General features: G+C 39.3%; 1 protein-coding gene across 7 annotated transcripts in view; it reads left to right on the top strand.

Moving 5' to 3' along the window:
* Nucleotides 1–21,863, top strand: part of MACROD2 (mono-ADP ribosylhydrolase 2) — an 841,176-nt gene that overhangs the window by 768,511 nt on the left and 50,802 nt on the right. For 6 of the 7 annotated variants that reach the window (XM_064415411.1, XM_064415413.1, XM_064415410.1 and 3 more), the window contains 3 exons: nucleotides 210–251; nucleotides 8,402–8,470; nucleotides 20,760–20,822. In XM_064415411.1, the coding sequence (XP_064271481.1) occupies nucleotides 210–251; nucleotides 8,402–8,470; nucleotides 20,760–20,822 (174 nt within the window). The remainder of the gene's footprint in view (nucleotides 1–209; nucleotides 252–8,401; nucleotides 8,471–20,759; nucleotides 20,823–21,863) is intronic. The other variant, XM_064415412.1, reaches the window with a different exon arrangement.

The raw sequence follows: 21,863 nt of genomic DNA, 5'->3' as shown, positions 1-21,863 counted from the left end.
GGTTTTAGGTTTTATATTTTTCAGATTCTATTCTGGTTTAGTGTGTAAGTCTAACCAGTATCAAAACTCTCCTCCCCATCTAGCTCCAGATTTCGCTGCAAAATATTAAACAGGAGGAGGAAATCTAAGATATGGGCAATGGAATATTTAATTTTAGATGTTTGCTGGTATTCCCAGTAACCTTTTTCTTTCAATTCTTTTTTTGACAGTTGATGCTAATGAAGAAGGGCCTCAGCTGAGTGAAGAGAGAGGTGAGTAAAGAATATTTTATGCTAAAATATATCACTTCTCTGAAGCATAAGCCAAACTGAAAAAAACTGTAGAAATTAAATGCCTTAGTCAAGATAAGCAGTGCTAATAATTATTGCCAATGCTACCACAGCCATCTCTGGTTTTACACAAAATGAGGGTGAAGCATCCCTGATAATAAATATTGCATGGTAAGACCAGCTGAGACTACTTTTTTAATATCATCACCTTATGAGCCTCTAGGTGATATTTCAATTCCTGTTTATCAATAGCTAGTCTGAACATGAAGGGAAAATAATAACTATTCTTCCAGTCTCTTTATCTGTAAAAAAGGGTGAACAGAGCAATTCTTTAGTCATTTGCCATTCTGAATAGTGGAAGTGATATATTTGCAATGAAAACAATAGCAAAACTCTTCCACAAACTCTTAAATACACTGAGCTTGGTCAGACAATGCTTCAGAGGATTTTTTCCTGGTCCTCATATTTTACTGTTTAAAACAAGTGTCACTGTTTAGGGTTTGTGGGTGACATGAAATGGAAATGATGAATAGGTATAAAAGGGGAAGAAAAGCCAGAGGAACAAGCAAAGGAGAGGACAGAGGGTTAGATAACTCCCGTGAGGACAAAAGCTTCCATTCAGGAGATTTCTGCTAGGTTTTTCAAGGAAGCTTCTTCCAGTTGATCTTGACCAGGTTTTTTGTAACAGACTTCCACCACAGCACCTTCTGATACTTCCCCTCCCTCATCTGGAGGTCCTCAGTGAACATCTCCTGTTCCATATGGATTTCTCCTTTCACGTGCAGAGTAGCTCCCTATACTCCTCTGCCTCCCCTTCCAAACTTCCTTCAAGGTCTCTGTGACCCTGATCCCATCACGGTCCAGTGACTGTGCAGGAACATCCAGCTCTCTTTATGAAAACATAAGGAGTTTAGGTCAGACTTTAAACTTAAGGTCAGAAAGGAGTGCCATGTGGGGAGAGGCAGGGATATACTAGCCAGAAAACAGAGGTAAAAGCTTTTGAAGTGGTATTTTGACTACTTAAATTGGCAAGATTGTCCGAAAGACAAATGGATTATGATAATTTATGCAACCACTTAATTACCTGAGAAATTAGAAATACTTGAAGAATGGTGCCTATACATAGGTGTGAAAACAGTTGTACACATATATGTGTTATATTGATGGGTTAGCACCTTCTTTATGGCTGTTCTGGCCTGTTGATTTTATTACATATAATTGTAATTACATTTTGGTATCAAGATTACTGGATAGGAACTTTTAGTAATTTTAATACAGTTAGTGTGATTGATATAGTTGTAAGAGCACACATAAAAGTTAAAAAAAAAGCCCATCATTATATAACAAACATTTGCCTAAGATAATGCTACAGTCAAATTTGCAGTATTCATCTAACATTTCTAATTTAATTTTTTATATTTATCTTGGCATGTGTATTTTAGAAGCCAAATTATTTTGCATTTTTTGCCTTGTTCTTATGGAGGTTATGCAAATTAAATTGGTGTGGGTTTTTTTTAAAAAGCATTTTAAATTAGAATTAAAAGGAAGTGCAATTCTACTTAATAGCCAATCTCTTCTTTTTTGTCTTGTATCCTTCACAGCTTTACTTTAGGTAAAGCTACATAGATACTCTGGGAAATTATCACTGAATTATGTAATTTGAGGAAGATATTTCCCTACCTGTGTCTTTTTGTGCATATGAGATAGATCAGATTAGAGCTGCCCTCAATGGTCTAGGATGCTGTGAGCTTCAAGAGCATGTCCTTGGTTATTTCTTTATCAGTTGGAGATATTTTGGGAATCAGTGCATTGGTTGTAAGCAATTAATACCTACAGGGATAAAAATAAGTATCTTTTGTATATCCACCCCAGTAGTGGAGCAGATATACAAAAGCTATTCCCATTTGACCTGTTTTTGTATGAAGTTTTTAATGACTGTAGCATGTGCTTACTGGAACTATAAATATAAACTTTTTTTTTCATTGAGGGGAGTTTTCATTTTTATACTCAAATTTTTATCAGTTTGGAGGGTATCTGCTCTTTACTCTTCCAAGGGGAAAATGGAGAAGTAACTTCTAGTCACCACTACAAGATATTAATCATTCATTAGTCATTAATCTTTGTATAATCATTGTTCATTCCGCTTGACTTCATGGGTCATGACTGCAGCAGATGGAGTCAACAGTTGGCACCAATATTGACAACCCTTTTTCCTTGAGCTGTCCATATCTTGTTGGGGTGTTTCCTCCAATTCTTTTGCTCAAAGTGAATAGGAGAGGTTGGATTCCTTGAGAGCACATGTTGCAGACTAGATATGTATAGGAACTTTGGCAGAGATTGAAATCTAAATTTTAGCTAAATTCCTGTGCCTCAGCTTCCTTTTTGCTGGGTGTTTCTGAGGGTCAGTATCAAACCAACAAAAATCGCAGAGAAATACAAGGACACAAATGTAGGCTCATTGTGTCTGTACAAATTGCACTTTGAAGAATGTGGTAGGATGGTGAGATGGAGGTTAAAGAATGTCATAATTTAAATCTGGTGGCAAAAATTAGAGAAAAAAAAACCAACCTGATCCTGGTTTGGTGTCTGCTGAAGGCAGTGGGAATATGTCCATTGGCTTCAATGCACACCAGATGAGGCCTTAGGAACAGATGAAAATTAACTGGGAGTAAGAAATAACAGATTACCAAATGGGTGTATTACTGAGTGATGGACACATTATGAACATTATCTATCTTGTGTTTCTACCACTCTGAAGTGTCAAAATCTCATTACAGGCAGGAAGGCCTCTTTTTCTTTGATTAACCTTCAAAATAAATAAGAGAATGTCCTAATTTGTGTCCTCGTTTTAAAAACAGGAGGTGGGAGCCTCCCACTGAATGGAAAATATGACCCGCTCCACTCCAAATTATTATAACTTTGAAATTAAAGGGTTTTCAGGCAAAAATATGGGAAAAGGAACAGCAGTTCTTTACTGATGTATATGTATGTACAAACAAACAACAAGAGTGGCAGCAGCAGCACAGTCCCAGCCCAGCCTCTCCCGGCCGCGGCGCTTTCCCCGCGGCTGCAGCTCCGCTCACAGCCAGCAGGGGGCGCTGCTGGCTCCCGGCGGGCAGGGCGGGGGCGGTGAGTCCTCCTCGCCTGCAGGGGGCGCTGCGGCGCCAGCTCGGCCATGTCTCCTCACCGTGAGGGCGAGGCCAGCGGGGGAGAGACAGTGGGCTTTCCTTTGGAAACTCACGGGAAGTAGTCCCAGTGCCACTCAGGAAACAGAGTGGACTGCAGCAGGAAACCTCAGAAGCAGGAAACTGGAATGGCAGAGGCAGGGGAGGCAAACAAAACGTAGCAGAAACTCCAGGGCCCTGTCCGAAGCCGTGGGGCGTCCGGGGGTCGTGTTCCAGTGTAGCAAGCAGGCCTGAAGCAGCAGCAGAGAGCAGTGGGGCTGGATGGGGAATCATTCCCATGGATGGCTCACTGGCCATGGCAGGTCCTGGAGTCAGCCTGCACAGAGCAGGTGTCCCCCAGCATGGAATGGGTGCTGCCAGGTCCCGGCGCTGCCCTCAGTCGCTCTGAGCTCCCTGAGCAGCAGAGAAGCAAACCAGTAAGCTCCAGTCACAGTGCCAAAGGAAAAGGAAAAAACATGGGCAAAAACCACAAGGCAGCAAGTATCTCTGCCAGTGGGGTCGTGCCGCGTGGCCGTGGAGATGAAATCACCCTACCAGAAGGAAGCAACTCTCCTTCTCCCCAGCTCTTACAGGAAATCCCAGGCTGGCTCTCAGCCATTCCAGAAGTCCCAGAGCCAGGGGAGGAGAGGGGAAGGGAGGCAGCAACCACACTGGACACAAAACAAAAACATAAACAGAAATGGGTATGGGATAAAAAGCCATGCCCAAGACGATCTGCCAGACAACATCCATTAGTATCTATATTCATTCTATAAAATCAAGCACAAATGACCATTTTGGCAAGTTTATCATATAACCTCACTGCTTATACTGGGCACACTAGAATAAGAAAAAACATTTAAAAATAAAAATAATCCACTCTTTTTAAATATACACACTCAAGCCCACTCTTCTAATGGCATTCAATTCACAGCCTTTTAACCCATCAATCTGTTATTCTGATGTTGAGTCTTGTAGCAGTTGCTGGCTTAGCAGCACCACTTAATTTGTAGTGCTTTGAGGTTATCATGTGTCATGCAGTTGGTGTTAGAAGGGTTTGAGTCAAAAGGGCAGATATAGAAATAGCAGGTCTGGGCCTGTGCAGGTCTACATCTCAGCTTTACTTTGTGAATGATTTCCTGCATAACCCAAGACAAGGATCAGATGATGCAGTAGTTAGTCTTTCCTGAGTGTTTTTGTTTCCTTTTTTTCTTTTTTTTTCCCTAGTAGTAAGAGAATTGACTGATGTCAGCACATAATAATGCTATTATTTGTTGACATAAGTCAATTCTCTTACCATTGCCATTAAAACAATAAATAAAAAAAGAAAGAAAAGAAAAATAAACACTCAGGAAAAACTTTCAGTTTTTAATCTGAATCTGTATTCTCTCTCAACATGTTCAGCTTGTCTCTGCCAGGTACCAAAGCCGTTTGACCTCATCTCTTTGTCTGTTGCCACACTACTGTCATTTCCCACCAAGTAGTTGTTCCTAATAAATGCCCTGCTGTTTATCCTGTTTCTGTCCTGATTGTCCTGATGAATCACCTATTCATTATCTAGAAGCCACAGCCAGTTAAAACAACAAGATGAAGGATCTCGTTTACACTATCAGGGCTTAATAACTAGTAACACCCTATTACAACCAAGATACATAAATACAGATTTTTTTTTTGATTTTTTTTTTTGCATGTTCCACTGTATGCACACCCTTACACTTGGAGATTGATTTTTGGAGGGAGACTTTATCTTTTTTTCATGAGATTAAAATAGCAATCACTTGCACCAAGGCAAATTTGGGAGTTGTGAAGGATTTTGGAAATAGGTTACTTCGAGACAGACTGAGATTTACATGACTTGTTGACCCTCAAAATTAGCCTATAAAGAAGATGTCTCCCAGCAGCAGAGCTCAGAAACCTTTTTGAACAAATGATCACAATTAGAAGATATTTTAATATGATCAGTTTAGACACCTGTCCAGGTGTGCTCTTTTAAAAAAGAAATTTACAGACAAAATTTCTGTAATATTTAGCTAGCTGTTTGGAAGGACATAGACATGGCAGGAGAGCAGAAAGGGTTAAGAGTTGTATTTTACCATGGTAAACACAGATCCTTTTCTGTCTCTGGAATAACGGATATCTGCTAAAAATAGTGAAATTGTGATTGAAATCTTGTTCTCCTGGGATACTGCCTTTACATCCTTTTGTGAGCATTTTGAAGGCTTTTTACAGAGTGCAAAAAGATGGTTTCTTCTGAGACAGCAACAGTGCTGACTTCTCTGAACATACACCTCCTCCCTCTCCATCTTTGGGCTGTCAATTAAGATGTTGGTTGTATTATCTAATGTATTCAAATAGTCCTGAAAGACCTGGCTGGACATTTGCACTTTAACTTGATTGACATTTGATGTGTGGGACTGGAGGAAACTTCGTGGATTGATTAGATGATAAAATTCCTCAGTTGAGGGGCAAGTGTTGATTGAAGCATTCCTATTGATTCAGTTCCCTCGTGTGAATTATTCTCAAACAAAAAAAGAAAATGTAGCAGATAGTTCAGAGTGGCATTTGAACAAAAGAAGCCATATGTTGATATGGTCCACTGTAAATATTCAAAAAATAAGAAAGTGAGAGCAGTGGCATGAATAAGTCTTCACAAATCTGGTTATTTTCAGGATCTCTTTTGTATTACAGTTCTTGTTGAACTCTATCAGCATTGCTCCTGAGCCCCTTAAAGGGTTGACAAAGCATGTCTTTATTTGGCAGGTTTTGCCTTTAGTTTTCCCCCATGGATTTTCTTGTGGTTACTCCTGCCTTCTTCAGAAAGAAATTCATCTTAGCACTTGTAAACTCTTGTTTTCCTCAAAATACTGTGCTTGAATTTCAAATTCAGATGGGCAAGCATGATGGCATAACACATGACATGTCTGTACTAAGTGCTCTCAGGAGCAGTCTACCACCTGGTACCAAGCCAAACCTCAAGGCTTGTTCTGCTTTGCAGTAACTGATTTTATTTACTGATTGCTAAGGGCTCTTCCTGCTCCGAGCTGTAAGTAGTTCTAGAAAGTGTAAACTTCCTTCTAGTAGAAATTTGTAAGAGCAATGTTCAGTTTGGCTTTTTTTTTTTTTTTTTAATAATGCTCTTTAATTGAAATTAAGAAAGTGAGATGGAATTTAATTACTCACATACCGATCTCAATTTTGGAATTTTTGCTGACATTTTCACCTGTCCTGCCACCTTCCTAATCCATGGCTCTTCTGGGCATAAGTATGGTTGGCAGAGAATATTTCTGTGGTCCCTGGGCTCCATGCAAAGCCAATGATTGACTCCCATTTTGTCTTTTGAATGAACACAGTATTCTTAGTCTTATAAAATATCCTGAATTGAAGGGACCCACAAGATTCATTGAGTCCAACCACCCCTTGAATCTGCAAGTTCCTTTAACTGCTTTCATACCTTATGTTTCGAAATTTTCAACATTTTGGTTCTAGATATATGTAACTGTGGAAGGGAGGAAGATTAAAGGGGAGACTCTAAGTCCTTCATGAGAGCTGGGCATCTGACTGTCAAGAGCTGTTTAAAACTCCAGCAACATAAAGAGTAGATGGTTGTGTGGCATGTATGTGACAGCAGGAGAGACCTAGGAGTTTTTGAAACACTTAAGCAATTTATAAAACATTTGTAGATAGTTTTTTCCCAGTTGATAATTTGCTAATCAGTTTGATGTAATACCATGATTCTTATTTTTTAATGGCAACAGCAATAAGGGTGAATAATGTGAGGTCATATGTCTTCCTAAATTTCCTGGTTATGAGTAGTCAAGGTTTATTTCCAGCACACACAAAAGTATGTTTTCTTTAGGCTTCTCCTGCAACCCAGCCCTCAGTTAGCCACAAGGAGTCAGGAGGTTTGACAGAAAGTCAAATGACAGAAAGTCATTTTCCCATCACGGTTGAATACATTCAGTAGGCACAATGAATTGAGTTTTAATTGTCTGTCAGTCACTGCTTTCGTGGTTAAGCAACAATGTTTAAAGAATGTTTTAATTAGGGAACCTACTCACATTAAATGTCTTAATTTATGAATACCTTTAATGCTTAATTTCCAGCTTGGCCTCCCTTTTTATTAACAGGCTTTCTCTGCTACCAGTTTGTGCCTAGAGGTGTATTATAACAAACAAACAGTAATGCCATCATTTATGTTGACAGGATATTTTGAAAATATTGTAGAAAAAGTTCATGATATTTAAAGTTTAACCAACTGATATTAAACACTCTGTGCTTCAGTCCATATAAGTAAGGAAGATCTCACATTTAATTGGCCTCAATTGCTTATTTTACTCCCTTTCCTCCAACTTGATATTGCCCACTGTCTGAAAGGCTGGAATGGATTTTTTTTCAACCAGTACATTTCTATCTTGTAAAGCTTTCATTTCCTTACTTCACTATCTGTGAAGTTAAGGCAATTTGTGAATTTGTGAAATCTGTGAAATTTGTTTCCCTACCTTTCATTTATATTAATTTCAGTCTGTATTCATTTGTTGTGTTAAAACAGTGAATGGAGAATTCAGCTGAGAAAAAAGATAATTTAGTTCAGATTATTTCTCCACAGTTACATAATGAAGTATAATAAATATTATGTTTACAACTACAAATTAAAACATTATTGTTTGGGGGTTATGATTATTATTTCTGTAGTGCTTGTGAGGCAGCATGTTATTTCAGTATGAACTTTCTTCACTTTTGTCCTATGAAAGTCAGAGAAAGTCCAGTCTAGGCTGAAACACACATCCATATTATAAATTTCATAAGAGATGATGCAATAATTAATTTAAATAGCCGAAAGACAAACATTGAGTACTGAAAGGAGCGCTAAGATAAAACATACAATTGTGGAATCACACATGGTAGTATCTGATACAGTGAAGCCATTTACAAATAATGTATGTGATTTATAATTTTTTGTGTTTATAGAAGGCCAGCTTCCATCTCCCACAAAGAGCAAAGAAGAGCAGCCTGAGGACCTGCAGGATGATGCTGAAGGTAGGTGCTCAAACAACTTCTCAGGGCTATTAGTCAATTCACATTTTTAGGAAATGTTTGTTTTGAATTCTTGGTAAAGGACTGGAAAACTTTCACTTAAGAATGCTCTTTGCACACACTTGGAGAGTTCTTTTTGGCTAGGTGAAGGGATTATAAATCCTCTAAAAATATATTTCATCCTGAGGTAGATTCACAGTTACAGACCCTATTGCTATGTAATGGGCTACTGATTATTGCTGATACATCTTAATAAATTGCTTCTGTTTTATCTCTAACCAGTTCTGACTTCATGTAATTAAAAAGCCCAAGTGTAATCCACGTTGTGAGGGGCTTGGGTCATAGTCTGGTTGGTTAAATTGGTCAGGTACTTGCTGTGAAACACAGAGCGATAAAATCCCTGCTTTCCTTTTCTACAAGAAATTGTTGCTGTTTTCCTTTCTACAATGTTTATGTTTCTAGACCTTTCACAGTGTAGTACATCTCTGCAGTTAGAAGTCACTGGTGATTAACATTATGCCTATAGTGTTGTTCCTCTGAGGACACTTTTCCTCCACTTGAGTCTGCTCAGGGAAGCTTGTCCATGTGTATGGACATAAATGTGGTCTATGTTGCTCTAAAACTGGATTTTCCTAATCTCTATCTCATTGGAAGAGTTGTTTATAAGATGTTAACATCAAAGGCTTATTTTCACTGCTTTCATATATGTGGAAGAGCAAAACACCCAATCCTGAAGAAATTCCTCTTCTGTGAAATAGATAAAAGGATGAACCTTAATCTTTAATCCATGACACCTCCTTATCATGGGTTCTTTTTGACCTAATATTTCTCAAATGTCCTATCTAATTTTGCATCTCAGTGGCTCCACTATCTTCAGCATTTTGACTTAGCACTGTGCATTCAGCTCCTAAAGTATTCTGTCTAGGGTAAGGTGTGAGTCACATAGAGCAGAAAAGTGTTAACATCTATCATTTTAAGTAACTGCTAGTAACATGCTGTCACTAACATTGTGACTGGTTGTTATGGGCAAGTCATTAAAGCAATAGCTGTCATCACCTGGAAGGGACAGCTATTGGAGGGACCCAAGAAATTTCATCACACCTGAGTATCTTTCCTTTCATGCTGCACTGAACCCAGTTTAAATTAAAATACCAATTTTATATTTGAATTAGAGAATTCAGCAATGACAAATCACATGTCCATTTTTATGCAGGCTAACCCACGGCTGGGATCGTGGTGACACTTTCAATGTTCCTAAACAGGCAGAATAACAGTTGTTTTATGATACATTCTTACATGGAGTGTGCCTAAAACCTTTCATTGTATCAGTATCTTGAAAAAAAAAAAACAAAAAAAAAAAACAAAGCAAAATGAAAGGAAGAGAGAAAGTATTGTCAAACTGTAAGGTTTTCCTTTCATTCAAAAATTAACTGATGTTGTTTCACTCCTTCTGTGGCTCCCTAGATACAATTTCCTATTTCTCTGTGCCTATCCATTTTTCCCAGTGACCTACTGTTCACTTTGTGAAGCACAAATAAATGTGTAGGAAGGGCAAAGTAAACAGTATGGCAATAGAATTATTGCATTACTCCTAAGCTGTAAAATGCCTGAATTCCTTGAGTTTGATGCCATACAGTGGATTTTGCTGATGTAGAATTGAAGTCTGTGAAACATAATCACTGCTGCTGGATTTAATATAGCTGGTGGCAGAGCCCCCATATGCTAGGCAGGAAGCAAACGTGTAATGTTTAGGATTGAAAGTTCAGATTTAGCCTTCAGAGTTGTTGTGATGGAGAAAAGAATAGGTGATTAAAGTGTTTGCTGAGGTGCCTGTGGAGAAACCTGGATCAGATTTCTTTGGCATTACCTGTGCCTCTGGAAGAGGAGACAAGAAGCTGGGATCCAGACACTGAATTCCTGTCAAGTTGCCAAGTGGCTGGAGTGTAATGTAACACACCTGTGAGCCATTTCCATTGCAGTAAATGGGATTTGCACACATTTGTCTGAGAAGAGGATTTAATTTCTCCTGGTCTAATTATTAGCTGTTGGTTTTGACAAATTAAAAGAACTTTTAATGGGGAGCCTTGAAGATTATGAAAGTTCTGAAGATGTGACATGAACCACATCTACATGTCTGAATAGGGTTTTTTTAGGTAGGGGTTTGTCTTCACTTCTAAGAAGCTAGCCTTTTTTTCTTTTTAAAAGAAAAACTGAGTAGCTAATGCATATAAACAGTCTTGAATAAAACACAGCAAAAGCAAACGCTGCCTGAGGTCGACTTGGTTGAATTTCCCTTAGGGTAAAACTGAAGTGCTTTGTGGTTTGGTGTGTTTAAACTTTGAGATAATTCACTTTAAGTACCCCAAGTCTTAAAAAAAAAATTAAAAAAAAAACAAAAACCAAAAAAAATGGAAAGGAAAGGAAAGGAAAGGAAAGGAAAGGAAAGGAAAGGAAAGGAAAGGAAAGGAAAGGAAAGGAAAGGAAAGGAAAGGAAAGGAAAGGAAAGGAAAGGAAAGGAAAGGAAAGGAAAGGAAAGGAAAGGAAAGGAAAGGAAAGGAAAGGAAAGGAAAGGAAAGGAAAGGAAAGGAAAGGAAAGGAAAGGAAAGGAAAGGAAAGGAAAGGAAAGGAAAGGAATCACACACAAAAAAGTAAACACATCTCCACAAAACAAATGAAAATCCCAAAAGCCCAACCTATATCTTTAATCAATAAAAGCAAGTCCACATTTAACATAGGATATTATTTTCCCCTTGGTAACATGACCAGCTATAAAATTTTAACAAATATACACTGAGACATGGGAACAACCCAATGTATTTTCCTCTGCTTTGTTGTGAGTGTCATTTTAGATTGAAGATGGGAGTACAACTTGCAATGATAGCAGCCTTGTGTCTGCCCTTGTGGCAGTCTCTGAAACCTATTCCACTGAGTTCAGCAATATTTCTGCTGTAATATTTTTCTCCAGCTCACCAGGCTGGTTCGTTGGCTAGAGGTAATGGAGCAATATCATTTCAGGGCATGTTAAAACCTCCACAGAATATTGGGGAAAATAAGTTGCTTTATTATCATGCTCTTTGCAATCAAGGAAAGGTGAGTAAGTGGTTGTATGTAAGGAGCTTGTTTTGCAGTAAGCTAAAATAAACACTTGACATGCTAATGAAAGCAATCTTATACCAAACCACTAAAGTATTAACGGTGTCTGTTATTATGCTATTAAATATATTGTTCTCTGCCTCCACACTGTTGGTAGAGAAAAGTAAGTGTGAACTGCACAGCAGATTCTTAAGTCAGTGGTTGTATTCCATAGATTTTCACTGCAGAGGTATTGTCTGTGAAAATGGATAGACTAGGAAACCTCTTTTACTCACTGGTTCCCTGCAGTGTTTCAGGTTTGACATGTGCAAACATGCCAAATAATTTTCTTCTTTTTTGGTTTTTTTTTTTTTCCCCTGCCACTTTCCTGCATCCTGGGAGAGTAAAAGCAGCCAGGGATAATTTTGCCTTTCCCTCAGTCAGGTGCATTCATGGATTGAGTGATTGTAAAGTGTCAGGTGAACAAAATATGTTTGGTGCTAAACAAAACATATGCATGTCTTTCTTCAGAAGCTTCATAACACAATCTTAAAGTGGTTACATAGACAAAATGGCAGTACTTGTCAAAACACAGCAGCCATGAGCTGGCACAAATACCACAGTCACCCATTCTCATCCTACTTATTGTCACCAAGCAAAGGCAAACCATTTATACAAAAGCCTAGCAAAACAAAATCTTAAATTTTCCTTGTGTCTCTTACCTACCTCCCCATGTGTCCTCCCATATGTAGTGAACAGCACAGTGCGTGCAACAGGGAGAAGCAAAACTGTTTGCCCTTTCCTTCTTTATGGGATTCCTCAGATAAAAAGCAGAGCCTGCCAAAGAGCTTCCCCATCCATTCCCTCCATAGTCTGTGGGCGACCAATATTGTATCAAAGATGAGCAACACATCTAGTAACAGCAGCACAAATGCCTGCTTTTTCTCTTCCTCCAGTAGAAAAATAATCAATCCATGCAGCAAAAGCCATTTTTTGCCCTCCTTCAAGGGATGTGAAGACAGAACTGTGGCTCTGGAAGTTGTCTTGCTCCAGCTTCTCTCATAAGCTGTTCCCCAGATGAATGACCAGATTCCTCCTGATAGATTGATAGGCTGTTGGTCTATCAGGATCACCTGTGGAAGGAGCAGGTCTGTTGGAGTTATTTGTCCAGGACAAACTTTGTCTGCTTTCCATTCACTTGGTGGAAAGGAGAACAGGTTGATGAATAAGCCAAACCACAAAGTTCAAAATGAACACAAATCACCTTTAACAGAGTTGATAGTGCTGGTTCCTTTGCCTGATGGGGTCACCACAATTTGGCCTCTTGGCTTTCAAAGGTAACATCACATTTCTGAATGCTGTGTCAGAAATCCAGGTTCACCAGCTGGCACCTGCCTGACTTGGTGGATGCTCTGTCCCTGAGAGATGTCAGAAATGAGGCAAAATAAAACCGCATCTTAATCTTTCAACTCATTGGTCCAGCAGGTCATGGCCATTCAGTAGGATTCTCACCAGGAGAGAAACACCCTGGCTCCTCATCCCTTCTCCCAAAAAAACTTTTGGGAAATGGCAAAAAGTGTGTAGTCTTGGGACCACAAAATAAACCTCTGTTTATGGCTTAATCTCCTAATTGTGAGATTAACATAAGGTTTCCTCTTCCTGCTTCTCCTTTTTTGCCATGAATTTTGCCACTGCGCTGCTCACACTCTAGCTTCATGGAGAGGGACCTAGTGTATGCACCCACCGTAGTCCATGGCACTTGGCTTGTGCTGCTTCCCTCCAAGGTGGGCTCAGTCCTCTCTGGAGCTGGTGGGATGCACACAGATGGCTCTTTCTTGCCATTACACAGAGATGTTACAAGCGTCTGATCTAAGGGTCTTCTGACACTGTGCAGGCCTGATTGTCTGTCTCTTTAAGGTATTAATTAATATTATCTAGATTTGACTTCTTAATATATTTTAATATGTTCTGCCATTTATAGCAAGAGGTTCTTTTATCCCTTGATAAACTGTATTTACAGCCATATTTTGCATCCCATGGGGCAGTCATATTCTTCAGTAAAGCATATTCTTTCTGCTCCAATCATAATCTACTATAAATAAACATTGAGACACATTATTATACTTCAAAAAACACAGTCATTTATTCACCCTTAAAAGTGTTGCTTTTTATTAAGATAGCTTAGAACTGGCTGTCTTCTTTTTGCCAGCAAACCTAATCCTTTAAAAAAATGTTCAATGAAGATGAAGTACTACAGAAGAAATTCCCTGGGAAGGATGTGTATCAAACATATCTGTGAGACGTCTCACCTTAATGCAGATGGGTTATATTTAAAAAGTGGCTATTAACCTCCATCCTCTGTGGTTGATAGCTTCTTTTTTTTGCTTCTGTTTTGAAGTCTACCATCTGTCCTGACTGATTACAGCTTTCAGAATATTAGGTGATCACCCTGCACTTAGCCAGGGGTAAAAGAGGATGTTATCTGTATTTTCAGTTGTATTTTCTCTCTGAGCAAACATTTCTTAGAAGATTCTTTTCATCGGTGAAGTGGCTTCTGCTGTTCCATTAAATTGCCATGCAGTGGCTGTGCAAAACTCAGAAAACACAGCTTATTTTGGCCTCTGCAGGTGATGTGCAGTCCTGTTGTGTTGGCCATTTACCCATGTGGGTTTCTTTTAGCAACTGAATGTACATCTGTGTAGCAGCACCAGAAAGACACTTGCAATTCCTGTTTTTACCCTGAATGCTTTCGGAGTAGATTGTCTTCCTTCTGAGATGAGCTAAGGTGCAAAAGACTAAGTTACTGCACTGACTAATGCAGTGTTGTCAGGGGAGAATTCTACCCAGTGACCCACCCCTAGACACCTGCAGGGGGCTCATCTGTCAAGGAATTCATTGCTCATTTTTCAGCATGATGTGAATAACAGTAAACCACCATGATTGTTCAGGTCCAGTGCAGGAGATGGGGCTGGTCCCTTCATTCCAAAATGCTGATGCTAAGTAGTCCATGGTTTTGTTTGCATTTTGTGAGGGTTTTTTATGAGTGTAGTCTTCTCTTTGGCTTCTCTGTCTGTTTCTCCTATTTGTGAAAAATCAAAATAGGTCTCAAGCTTTATTTTGACTGTGGCTTGGAAAAGAAGCCATGTGGCTGTCCCTTGTAGTATGTAGTTACTCAGATGTCAGGCACACTGTAAAAGTATGAACAAAGGGTAAATTTATATAGTAATGATAAAATTTGAGGGTTTGTTTTGCACTTGCCCTCATGGGGTCATTTTGTTTCTCGTGGATAGGATAAATGTAGGGCCAGGAGTCAGGGCTTCTTTATACTGCTGTGAACTCTGCATCAACTCACGGGAGCAATTTCTGTCCCCTTTTATACACTACAAGCACAGTGGTAATACTGTGCAGCACCTGTATTGCAGTCTGAGTCAATGGAGAGTTAGACCCAGTGAAAAGGCAAGTGAGCACAGTGTGGGTTGTTTGTTTGGGTTTTTTTGCATCAAAATGCCAGTATTGTCTTTGTCCTCTGCACAGACTGCCTGTGACACCTAGGGTGTGATATCCATCCATATTCTGGCTTGTTTGGTCAGCTCAAGCTTCCAGGAGATGTCTCCCTCCATTTGTTTTGAAGCATCACAGGAATAGCGATGCTCAGCATCTTTGGCAATTAAATGTTCCATGTCCCTTGCCCAGCACCTCTATTGCACAGTCTGAGTCAATGGAGAGTTATACCCAGTGAAAAGCCAGGTGAGCACAATGTTTCCAAGCAGTGAGTTGAGACAAACCAGCATATTTCTGTCTTCCCAGGACTTAATTTTATGCTGTAGCCATTGTCCCCTGGTTCTTCCCTAACCAGGGGGGTTATAATAAAGCTGAGTTAGTTGTCTTCTGACCCACAGAAGAGTGAAGAAAGGGGGACATGCATGACTTCACTGGGCTTTAGCCAAGACTATTGTATTTCTCAGGATGTTAAATACATTAAATACAATAGTTTCATTTTTAACTTCTGCGATAAGCCACTCAACCTACAGTTTTCTCATTCTCTTCCCACACTCCTGGACAAAATGCTGCATGGAAATGAAACACTATTATTTATTGGACTGACAGCTTCACTGGACTGGGTGCATTCACAGTAGCCTGTTCAGGGCTGCATCTGCAGCATGGTAATTTGTTGAAGCAGCACAGAGGGAAGAGTCTCATAACTCCATTAAACAATTACTGCAGATAACTCGTTACTAACCCTTCTTAAAATTTACCCCAAAGGGGTTATATACAAGTAATGATTAAAACTGACCTAAATCATAATTTAATTAAAAGAAATTAAAATGAAAACTGAAAATGTTCAGCAACCTCAGGCCACCACATTAATGATTCACTTTAATGTGTTTGTAGTTCTGCAATAATGGCCTTTGTGTGTATGTGCTTCTTGGTTTATGTCTGATATTATTTTACCACTGGAATAGTTTGAAAATGGTTGCAGGCTATATGATCTCAAGTGCCTATATGAATGTACATGTGCTTTCTTCTCACATTTTATGGGTTTCAGTGAAGCCAGCACATCTACTTGTGTGCAGAATGCAGATCAAGGCCTATATTTTTCACTTTCTCATTAATTAGTTTCTCTGCTATACAATAAGGAGTTTCATGTCATTAGTATGTTTACCATAGCAGTATTTCTGTGCTGTAAAAAAAAAGACAGTTCAAAACTGGCACCCCTTGTCTGACAGATCTTGGTCGTACTTGTATTTGTTTACAAGCTAGAAGCACAGGTCAGACCAGTGGAGGGATGCCAAAGTCACTGGCCAGGCAGAAAAGCAGAGGATGCTCCTGAACTTGCATGGCAGAGCCATTCAGAGATGTAACAGGATCCAACCTGGTATCCCAGATTGTGGCACTTGCACAAATTAAGATGAAAGGGCCCAGGTATTGGACCTTTGTCACTTTTATTTCTACACCAGGAAGAAGGAGAAGGTTTGAAGAAACCTTATTCTGAACACTGACACTCTATGGATGATATAAATAAAGCTTTCTCTGTAGCAAAAGCAATTTTATTATTAATAGCCTCTGTGTTCATGAGTTGGACTAGATGATCCTTGTGGATACTTCCCAGATCAGGATTCTGTGTTGGAGGGGTAGAAATTGACTGGTTTGTACTGGTTATGCAGAATTTCTTCCTTGAAATAAAAAAACACAGTATCTGCAATACTGTTTTTTCTGAAAAATGTCTTTTTGCAGCAGTTTTTGGGGCACTGACTTTAGCCTCATCTCTATGTATGTCACCAGCTGCTTGTGAAGAAAGGTGCTGCTGAAGAGGAGTAGGTGTGTGAGCAGACATAGCACTTCCTCAGCTCTGAAATGGGAAAAGCCAAGAGGCCAGCAGGCTATTAATATTTTTGACTTGCCATGTTTGTCACAAGAACAGTGGAAGATGTAAGAAGCCACATGTTTCCAGGCTCTTACAGAGAAAATGTGAAGAATATCAAAACCTCCTCCAAGGGTTTGTTCCCTGACCTTTTATCAGGATCTTGTCCCAGCCCTATCCTGTCTGATGGCTGGCTTATTTTTTATCATATTATCATGTGGGGGCTGCCACTGCAGCTGGCACCTCACTGAGCATGCTAAATACCTCTCCATAACAGAAAGTGGGCAGGCACTCCTGGAGAATTCTCTTTTCTGGTGGAGTTAGAAGTGCCACTTACTCTGCCAGCTTGCTGAGGATGCTGATTGATGCCTCTTTTCTACCAAATACAGCATTTGGGGAGGGGGAAGAGGAATGGATTTTCTTGATGATCTCAAAGAAAATGCCAAGAGAAGAGAGCAAGAACCTATCAGGCAGTAGTCACTTGGCAAGAGAAAGCAGAATAGATGGACAGAAGAATGTATTTTAGTGTCTGATGTGCTTATTTTGTTTGTACAGTACTACTGTAATCCTTAAACTTCTGTTTTTCAGAACTGACTGTCATGCCAGGGGGAAAAGAAACAGATGTTCCCATTTGTCTTGTGATGTGGCTCAAAATCATTTACATTTTCTGGCCTAAAATGACACGACATGTCATTTGCCACTTTTTGTATCTCCTTTGGAGTGAGTGACAGATTGCTGTTCAATTACCAGTGTAATAGAAAAGCAAATATTGTGAGGACAGCTTTCACCTAAAGGAAATACAATCACTGATTGCTGCAGTAGTGGGAAAAGAAGGATGGCAGATACTGTAGAAGCCATCCAGTGGAAAAGACATTTTTATTATAAATAATGTCGTGGGGAAGACACAAGGAAAATGTACTGGCTCTGGCTTTTCTGCCTGGAGAAAAGGAGAGCCAGGGGTGAATAAAAATATGATGGAAAAATTGTCTCACTACTCTTGTAAAATAGATTTCCAGCTCTTTGCCTTGAGGATGTGCTCCTTAAAGCCTTCCCATCTGCTCTGCACCCAGTTCCAGTGAAGAGCAATAACTGCAGAAAGACTCTTCATCAGTCAAAGACACTCAGTGAGAGACTCATTAGAAGGGTTTTATAAAAGTGGAAAAACCTGTTTGTCAAAGACTTTGGGATTAGTTACTTCTCCATTCTGTAGTTTGCTTTCTTGTCAGTGTATTCATGCTCTGCTTCCACCCTTTCTCACAAGATAAATAGATACTCCAGGCCAAGCAGAGCTTAACCATTCCTTCTGCAAGTCATTTATTTGAGCATCACTTGTCCAGTCTTAATTTTTAGCATTTCCTTTTCTCTATTTCTGCCAAAGTCACTTGCCAGGCACAACACTTACTGTCAGTACATTGATCAAGATGAATTTTCATGTCATGATCCAGTCAGTCTATTGGATTGGATCAGAGTGCAAGAGGTGAAGTTTCTGCTTAAAGTTTTTTACATTTTTCTTTCTAAAGGAACAAAATGAAGTGAAAACATGTTGAGAATCCTGTAATTTAGGTTCTATGAGACCAATTCTAAACAGTGAATGTCCAGTGAAATAATACATTTAGAATTGAGAAATGTGGTTTACCTGATAATCTACCAAACCAGATGATAATTTTAAGTTTCTCTTGTAGTTTAAGTTTTCTCTGAGTGACTTAAGAAGAGATATAGTTCCTTGGCAATAAATATGAATGAACCCTTGAAATACCTGGTTTTAGTCAAGTAAGTTGTGCTTAGAGTCATAATAATGGATGTAGAAGTAAGTATCATCTGGAAATGGAGTTTTAAATTGTGAATTCAGTAAGGTAATGCTAGAATTAATTTCATTTATATATCAGTAGTTACATTTATGCCTGACCTGCTTTTTCTGGTTGTGAAGTTCTTTCTGCATAGAGTGAAAAATGTTACACTTGATCATAGTTGAATCCTTGAAGCTTTGGCACTGCTCATTTTACGGTGATGCAATAATCTCTTTTGGTCTGACCTATTGGTAAAGATTTTTCCAGTGCTGCTGTACTGCTGTGTTATAGGATTGTCTTTTTTTATGAATTACTTGCTGCATAGCTTGATGGCACCAAGCCTGTGTTTTAAGAGAAAAGGAGTGGAGGAGAGAAAAGTTTAGCTAACTTTCTGGGTTTTTTTCCATGTGGTCCTCCTATTGTGTGTGGACAGGCAGAACAGTGACTTTGAAAGCAATACCTTTTGATTTCAAGTCAGGGAAAGAAAAACCCTGCAGCTTTTGTCAGTTCATTTTGGTCATCCACATAACACAGTTTTTTACAGGTTAGAGCTCACTAATGTGCTAAGAAATCACTATGGCAAGGCAACCATTAAGGTTAGAATTCATACAAGGAGTTACCAGGAGGGCAGGAAGCTCAAGTCCCCACTGGTGGCCATCAGCCCCACCCTGCCCACCTCTCTTCTCTCAGGTGAGGGGTGTCAAGTTCCTGCTCCATCTCCTCTCCTCCTGAGAGCAGCTCTGTGCAGGGCCAGCCTTGGAAATAATTCTCCACTAGTCCCATCTGCTGGATGCCAGGAAGAATTGCCTGCTGGAAAGAGGGAAATCATCATACTTCAGCCTTTAAATATCAGCTGGGTGCAGTGTGCCACCAGATGTACATCTGCCTGTGGAAAGTACATGCCCTCTCTGTTTTCCTTCCATCCACCTAATCACATTTGGACCACTGCTATTCCCATCACCAGGTCCCATGTGTTAAGTAAAAGCAAGGTGGCTGACACAAGGAACTTCAGCTGTGCTGTTTTAGAGAAGCTGCAATCAGAAAACCCGGCAGCCAGCAAAGACCATAGAAAAAAAATATGTGTATCATTATCAAGACATTGCCAGGCCTGGGAATGAATTTCCCTTCTCACAATGTATACGCTCAGCAGTCAACTTTTCAAATACTTCATTAAGACTGATGCTCAGCTGTTCTTGTGGTGCTGCAAAGCAGGGTGTGTGGCCATGGCATCTGATCCTCCATGCAGCTCTGCAGCCTATCATGTTATTATGAAGCTAAAAGAATCTTTTCCATCCTTGAAAACAAAGAATTCCTGATATATTTCTAATCAGGGCAAGCAAAGTTTAGGAGACCTATAGATATTTTTCAGAGTATTACCCATTTTGAGTGGTTCTTTGCTGTTTGATGCCTGCCTTCCAAAAGAGAGCTGGAGGGTAGAAAATAGATCATGAATGTGAAGTAGTGAAGAAAATTGGGAATGAATGTGAATGTAAAAAGGGGAAAAATTCATTCAGTCCTAGCAGTCTTACTTTGGTTTGATGCACTCTCTTCATTACAGCCATTTGTGATGCATTTTTATACTTTATGTTAAGTGGCATTGTGGCTTTTGCTTTAAAATTCAATTCAGTTGATCCTTCCCTTCCATAGGCATGGAAGTTCTGCAGGTCAGAAACACAGCCTGAGAATCCTGTTGAAATGTTACAGGAGGAAAATAACCCTGGGAAAAAAACTCTTTATAAAATACATAGAAGTTCAAGCAACAATTTCATTTATTGTGGACTGTGTTTAAAGAAACATTCCTCTATTTGGTATTGTTATTTCCAGTGAGCCTATTGAGATAAATTCTATAATCCTCATCTTGAGATAAAAACCATGACTGGTTTAAATGGAACTGGTCCTGTTGGCAGGTTTGCAGATTTTTTCAGCTTACCTTTACATCTCTCCTTTTTTATCACAGCACTTTGCTGTAAATTAGCAGTTTGTTCTAAATTGGTTACAATTAATATTGCAGTGCTCCAGGTACCAATAAAAAGATACATCATAAATAATTTTTATGTGTTTTTCCCAATAGGTGGTAATGGCACAGTGGATAAGCAAAACACCGATGAAAATAAGACACAGAGTCAAGAAGCAGGTTTGTGCTCAGCTCCTTAAAGGCCTGTCTTGGGTTTTATCCACTTTGGTGAATAATAATCTTAGTCAGTGCTTTTGAAGGGGAATGTTTGTACATTTTCACCAGATTAGCTCTGGTCTTGAGCAATTCTCCCATTAGAGACCGAATCTTCATTCATTATGAATGAATGTGTTGCAGTGCAGGAATGCAGACCCCTCTCCAGGTTTACCAGCTCTACATTCTCCCTTTAAGGTGACTAATCTACCTAATCCTCTCACAAGGAGTAATTTTTTTTTTCCTCTCTGCATAGAATAAGAATGAGGGAAAGAAATTTGGGGAAGGAGGAAGCAAGCAGCAGGCTCCTTCTGATGAAAACTCAACTCCTGAATATTTTAAAGGGTATTTTCAAGTTTTAAAAAATTGTCTGCACAAGTCACAATGGTTATGAAGATTTAAATTCATAGAGAAGAATATTGCACATGCTGTGAGTGAATGTCAGAGTTCACAAGTGGTGGGTTTTGCAGGTGACACAATTATAAATTATAGTGAGTTCAGTGTGTTGGAATATAATGTCACTCCATGCTCACAAGAGATTTTTTTTGCTGTTTGTTTTTTTTTTTCTGTTGTCTGATTGTTTATGGTTTGCACAACTCTGTTCCTTGCAAGAGACAGCTAAAATGAATTAGTTACCAAAAGACTTGAAGTGGCAATCAAAATGTCTGTCTATTCCCTTATTTCTTAAGCATTTCTTTAACTGTAGTGTTACATGTAGCACAGTTTTTCTCATTTGATTAGGATTTTTTTCCCATTGTAATGCTGAATGTTAGAGAGTAAAAGGGTTTTGTTTGGAAAGACTTGAGCTGAAGGTAGCCAGTCAGCAAACAGCAGATAAAATTAGAAGGCCTGGATTCCTGACTTACCTGATTTTCTTCCTGTATTGTGGTAATGAGAAGTCCATTGAATGAGGGTCTTGTCCTGTGCAGTGGCCACTGTGTAGGTAGAAGGGCAGCTTTCCTCCCTGCCTTCCTGTTCTGCATCTGAGTGTTAACATCTGATGTTGCC

This window comes from Passer domesticus, chromosome 3 (genome assembly GCF_036417665.1).
Source record: "Passer domesticus isolate bPasDom1 chromosome 3, bPasDom1.hap1, whole genome shotgun sequence".
In the NCBI taxonomy this organism is placed as follows: Eukaryota; Metazoa; Chordata; class Aves; order Passeriformes; family Passeridae; genus Passer; species Passer domesticus.
The sequence above is the reverse complement of the archived record's forward strand: the minus strand, read 5'-3'. Positions and strand labels throughout refer to the sequence as shown.